This window comes from Nyctereutes procyonoides, unplaced genomic scaffold, assembly GCF_905146905.1.
Source record: "Nyctereutes procyonoides isolate TBG_1078 unplaced genomic scaffold, NYPRO_anot_genome, whole genome shotgun sequence".
Lineage (NCBI taxonomy): Eukaryota > Metazoa > Chordata > Mammalia > Carnivora > Canidae > Nyctereutes > Nyctereutes procyonoides.
Genome location: NW_026575144.1, coordinates 4342212 through 4348740, shown reverse-complemented (window position 1 = coordinate 4348740; position 6529 = coordinate 4342212). Strand labels below are relative to the sequence as shown.

At 43.9% G+C, this 6529-nt stretch overlaps 1 protein-coding gene across 1 annotated transcript; it reads left to right on the top strand.

The window, feature by feature from the left end:
• The first annotated feature begins 204 nt into the window (after nt 1–204).
• On the top strand, nt 205–4387 carry ADO (2-aminoethanethiol dioxygenase). The gene has a single exon (XM_055308986.1). The coding sequence runs from the start codon at nt 348–350 to the stop codon at nt 1158–1160; it is 813 nt and encodes a 270-aa protein (XP_055164961.1). The 5' UTR covers nt 205–347; the 3' UTR covers nt 1161–4387.
• The last annotated feature ends 2142 nt before the right edge of the window (nt 4388–6529 follow it).

Here is a 6529-nt window from a genome sequence, read left to right as displayed (position 1 = left end):
CCCGGCCACCGTCGTAGGTGTGGGCCGCTTGAATGGGACGTCGGGCGTAATGCGAAGCTTTCCACGGTCCGCGCGGCCGGTACCTGCTCCTCGGGCGTGAGTGCGGCGTGTGGGTCGTGCGCGTGCGCGCTCGCCGGAGGCGCGGGGCGGGCGCGCCGGGCCGTTGCGGGCGCGAGGCTGCTGAGCTTGGCCGCGGCGCCGCCGCGCGCCCGAAAGACCCGTGCTTGCGGGACCGCTCGCTTCGCCCCGGGCTGCGGGCAGCCCTGGCGGCCGCCGGGGACCGCAAGGGGCGGAGGAAAGCCGGGGGCGGCGGGGCCCGGCCTCGGCACGCGGAGGAACTGCGGAGCATGCCCCGAGACAACATGGCCTCCCTGATCCAACGGATCGCCCGCCAGGCGTGCCTCACCTTCCGGGGCGGCGGGGGCGGCCGCAGCGCTTCCGACCTCGGCTCGGCGTCGGGCCCCGAGGCCCCGATGCCGCAGGGCTTCCCGGAGAACCTGAGCAAGCTGAAGAACCTGCTGACCCAAGTCCGCGCCGAGGACCTCAACATCGCCCCGCGTAAGGCCACGCTGCAGCCTTTGCCGCCCAACCTGCCGCCGGTCACCTACATGCACATCTACGAGACCGACGGCTTCAGCCTCGGCGTGTTCCTGCTCAAGAGCGGCACGTCCATCCCGTTGCACGACCACCCGGGCATGCACGGCATGCTCAAGGTGCTCTATGGCACCGTGCGCATCAGCTGCATGGACAAACTGGAGGCGGGCGGCGGGCAGCAGCCGCGGCCCCTGCCGCCCGAGCAGCAGTTCGAGCCGCCGCTGCAGGCCCGCGAGCGGGACGCCGTGCGGCCGGGCGTGCTGCGCTCGCGGGCCGAGTACACCGAGGCCAGCGGTCCCTGCGTCCTCACCCCGCACCAGGACAACCTGCACCAGATCGATGCTGTGGACGGACCCGCCGCCTTCCTGGACATTCTGGCCCCGCCCTATGACCCGGACGACGGCCGGGACTGCCACTATTACCGGGTGCTGGAGCCCGTCAGGGACAAGGAGGCCTCCAGCTCGGCCTGTGACCTGCCCCGAGAGGTGTGGCTCCTGGAGACCCCGCAAGCCGATGACTTCTGGTGCGAGGGGGAGCCCTATCCAGGTCCCAAAGTCTTCCCTTGAAGCCGCCGGCGCCCGGTTGCTCTGGGCCGAAGACGTGCCCTATTCACATCTGGGCCTCGCTGCCCGCGACCCACCATAAGGGCTCTCTCCCTACCCCCAGGCCTGGGCATTGGATCTACTGGAATGGGCTATAGCCGCTTCCTCCGGAGCCGTGGGAAGCGCGGGCGACTGGAGTGCAGCCACGGGGCCGGGTTAGGGGGCGGGGGAAGGAGGGTAGGCTGGGTTGTTTCCTGGCTCTGTCACTGCCACCGGGCTTTTGATTTGGGGGGAAAGGGGTAGGGGACTATCTGAAGCGCTTCCATCCTAAAGCCATAATGAAAATACTCTTTTCTCTCTTCCTTATGCTATACAAAATACACTAAATGCCCCCACCACCTCCCCTGCCCCGGGTAAATGGGTTTTGTTTTACACTTATGTCCTTGTACCCTTTTACTTATTGTTATAGTTTTAACTTATTGACTGCATGACCCAGTGGTTTGAATTGTTTTTGTTCAAGTCATTGGTAAAAACTAGGCTTAAAAAGGTGAGCTACTATTTAAAGTGAGCTGTCCTGCCGAATTAGTTCTCTGTGGCAGTTAAATCTTTTTTCCAGAGTTGGGGCATCCCCCAAAACAAAACTATGCATGTAGAGGACAAGATTTAATTTCTTTCCTCCTCTTGCCCAGTAGCCACATCTGGTTTACTCTGGCAGCATCTACTAAGAAATTCAGCACCTGCATATCTCAGTGACAAGTGGTCACTTACAGATTATCTTCCCCATGAGTCTCTAGATCTGTGAGTTGAACAGATTTCTTGATGCAGATTGACCTTTAATGCAAAAACTATATTATCTTCAAATGACTTTTTGTCTTAGTGTGCTTTAAGAGGTGTTAGGGTAATTCTGTGTTTTCTGATGAGAAGATTGATAGGAGCTGAATCCTATGCTTCCAAACAACTGAATGTAAAACACCCCTAGCCAGCTGTTGAATTCCATGCCCCTGTTTACTTCCAGTATTTTCCTGCAAAAATAGAGAAAAATGTTGATGACTGTTTCAAATTCTCTCAGGAGCTCTAATGTTCCAGGAGGCTGGTGGTTCCAGCTGTGTTTTGGTGGCAGTGTTCTCAAAACCCCTCAGAATTAGTAGAGTCACTGTTTGCTTCATCCAGTGTGGTTTTCTATAGGAAGAGAGAAGGCACAGATGATCAAGGCTACAGAATAAAGAATTACCTGTACTGCTGGCCATTTTAGAACACCAAAACTTGGGACAAAATACTTCCTAACCTCTTAAACAGTTGTGCTATCTGTAATTAGTTTTATTTTTGTCCTTTTAATAAGCTCAGCAACTTTACCTTGTTTACAAATGTATTTACACCATTTGCTTCAGGCTATGGAGCACTATTGTTTCCCTCTTTTTACTATTTATAGGATTCCTTTTTCACAACACTTTTAATAAAAACAAACTGTAGAAATAAACACGTTAAAATCTGCCCAGCTGTTGTCTAAGCCCTCTTGATTGACTTGCCCAAATGGCAATCCAGTTCTAAGGTCTGCAATAAGGGGAGATTTGCTATTGGCGGAAAGTGTTGACCCTGTAGAGAAACAGTATGTGCCTTTGCCTCTTTGTGCACACTGGGTTACTAGGGCCCAGAGTGAAGGAATGTTTGTTCCCAATTTTTTAAATAGAATAAAAAAGCAAATTCTTGATGATTTTTTTTTTTAAACAAAATAAAAGATGCTTATTCAATGCGAAATGCCACTCTTCTAAAACCTGAGACAGGAACAATACCAACCATTTCTTCTAGGATTATTAACGTTTTATGGTAGCTTCACATTCTGGTATAGTTGAATATGCCTGGGGGGCAGTTTGAAACAGATCTTAATGCTATTCCGTGTAAAAATGAATCCTAGATATGCAAATGATGATTTTCTTTGAAAAATGTTCACAAAATGAATTTTTTTAATAACAGAGTAATGAATGTGTATGGTTATCAGTCACATGCCTACCTGTTCTGAATTAATAGCAAAAAGTTCATTGACCTAGAAAGATTGTTCATAGTGCTGTATATGTTATATAATACAACCTGGAGTACATTAAACCGACAAACCCATACTGGCAGTAGGACAGTAAAAAAGGAGTAATTGTTCTTCCAAACTTTAAAGTTCTCAAGTACAAACAGATTGAATGAAAAAAACTAAGGTGCTTTGCAAAAGAATAGCTGAATTGTTACAGGCCAAAATAGCAATATGCTACTCTCTAATTTAGTTCAATAAGACCAGTGAAACTTTGGGTTCACTAATAAATTCTGAGTAAATTAATGATGAAAACATAACTTGTTTCAGTGAGCCACTAAGGCAAGAATATTCTTCATACAAATACAAAATGTGGTGCAACAAACCTGGCACCTCTTTGCATAAACTGTTCATCATGACTGACTTAATGTGCTGCTGTTGTATTTCCATATATTCCTGCAATGTAGACTATATTTTAGTAACAACTGTGGAAAAAACTTGTCTTCCTCTACACAGACTAATGAGCACAATGATACCACTTTTCTGTTGAATAACAATCGCAATAATTGCCTCTCATGAGTGAGAAGTTTGTCTCAGTATTTCTAAAGCTTTTTAATTCTCCTGTTATATCAAAAGCCAGTTATATTAATGGAGAGTATTGTATACCTACCTACTACTTTATGAGAACTGATTTTTTTACAAAGACTGATTTGCATGGATTGAGTCACACTAACTGCTGTTCATTAATGAAGATTGTGGGCCCGTTTTAAAGAAATACTTGTCAACAGGAGTGGGTCCTCTGAACTTTTAAGACCAGTAGCCCTTAAATTCCTCGAAATCCACACCCTTTATTCCTCCTTTTGCATTGTCCTCTTGTAGGTGCCTCAGCCTTGGCATCCCAGGAAAACTGTTACTGCTCATCTAATCCCAATGATGGTATCTTGTGCCCTAATTCTGCTTAGCAAAGAAGCAGTATGTCTTTAATAAAGGGTTCAGCCCATTACTGTTCAACTCTGACCTGAGGCAGTACCACTCCTGTAACCCTCCTATTCTGAATTCTGAACTCCAGGTTACAAACAAGCGAACCGCTGATCCTTTCAGTGTAATGAAGCATCTACTGTCAAGGAAATCGTTTGTTAAGCCCCATATACATACTGAATTTTCAGATCCAGAGATGTTTACATTTCTGGATTAAAATCAGTGTACTTTCAGAAAATAAAGGCATGTTTGAAATTTTTTAGATGTAAATCTTATTTGATTATTACAAAATGAAGAAAAATACTACTATAATGTTTACATTTTTATTACTATTAAAGCTTTAGTCTGTACAGTAGGATTATGTCGTACTGAAAACCGGTGGCTTTCTACAGGTTCTAAAGCCCAAGTAATAATATACATTTAGTCTGTTTCCTTGAGACAGCTTTGAAACAATCTGATTGAAAACACATCTGAAACAACGGTCTAATCATATTTTGCTATAACAGAAAATAGATCCTTTTATATTTAACTTAAGGAAAATACACTAGTGCAAGAAAGCAAAAAATAATTTTGTCTGTGAAGGAAGGAATCTTTGGACTTAAATATTTCTTCTCTTTACTGTTTCTGTAAACTTTTTTAAAAATATTTTATTTATTTATTCATGAGAGACACAGAGTGAGAGAGAGAGAGGCGGGCTCCCTGCGGGGAGCCCTATGTGGGACTCGATCCTGGGACTGCGGGATCACGACCTGAGCTGAAGGCAAACGCTCAACTGCTGAGCCACCCAGGTGTCCCTTGTGTAAACTTTAATTGCAGTTTGGACTGGCAGCATCTTAGGTACTTGATGATGCTGACCATTCATTCATGTGTGTGTGTGTGTGTGTGTGTGTGTGTGACAGTTAAAATATCACTACAGCCATTTTTAATATATATCAAACACTTAGGTTTAATTTCATTAACAGTTGATCTTTAAATACACTGATTCATGAATAAGTGAAAACCGTACTTAGGTTTAATAGACCTATTTTTAATATGCAGTGAACCATCACAAATGCATTATGATTTTTTTGTTTTGTTTTTTGCATTATGATCTTCAAGCAGTTACTCTCCAGAAGTTTAATCAGAATCCCTAGTAACAGCTGTACCATCAGAAATATTATTCGATAAAGCATATTGAATGAAAGAAGGAGCAGACTTAGCTTTATATGCTTAATTTCTTGAGCAAAGTAAAAAATTAGACACCTGCATTAAAATACCCTGAATGTTTCAAAGCTGAGAGTAAAATCTGATTAAAGATTTACCTAACATGTTAAAGTTAAGTAAAAGCCACCAAGTTGTCTATGAAGAAACACCAAGATGTGTTTCTTATGGTATGTTATGCCACTTCACCAACCCCACATCAAGGTGAAAATGATTATGTAACAGATTTGACTATTTTATCAAAATATTCTTACTCTTTTTAAAATGACTTCTTAAAAGCCGTTTTTAAGTCCTGCTTTGTACACAGTTGTTTACATTATCTTGATTAAAGGTGTTCTGAAATTTAAACTGGCAAGCCAATTCTAGATCTTATAAAACTTAGGTGTACTATATTTTAATATACTGAAATTTTGGTAGGAGGGGAGTAGTCCTCAAAAACAATTATCAAAATGTGGCATTTTTTATACATATTTTTACAAAATTAGCCAAGTGTGGATAATATGCTGACGAACTAGGAAATATGAATCTAATGGAATAATACCAGTCACTAGAAAAGTCTGGCCCTGAAGTTTAGGATTTCTATTTTGTAGTCACAGAAAGAGGTATTCCATATCTTTGAAATAGGAAAGAAGAAATAAAAGGATTGATTACCTCCACAAAAATTCCAGGGCTCTGAAGGGCAAAAAGTAGCTTGTCACTGTCTGCTGTTCTAAAATTCAGGCCTTCGGTTATCAACCACATATGAAGGAGGCTGACAGTGGCAAAGGACACACACATGACCGTTTTCAGACGATGCAGCTGAACAGTGGGTATCTGATGTGTTACACTTGTGTGAGGATCCAGGATCCAGAAGCCATGGATGAACTTAAATGCTGAGGCCCAATTTTAGAGTAAAATAACTTCACAAGAGATCCAACCCGTTTACTCTGTATGACCGGCAGATACCTTTCTTTGGATTTATATTTTTAAAATCACTACAAAAGGCTTGCAGTTAAATGAGCCCTATAATGTATTCTGTTGCAGACCATTATGCAGTACCATGACGGAGCCCGTATATGCCTATTTAATTTGCCTATCCAAGAATGTCTCTGAGATTTTCTGAGGCTGGTGTGTACCTATCTTATCTAATGAGCGGGGTATTTTGATAGTCTCTGGACTCACCAAAGGAATCGCAGATTAGTGATCCTTCCAAATAGGGGTA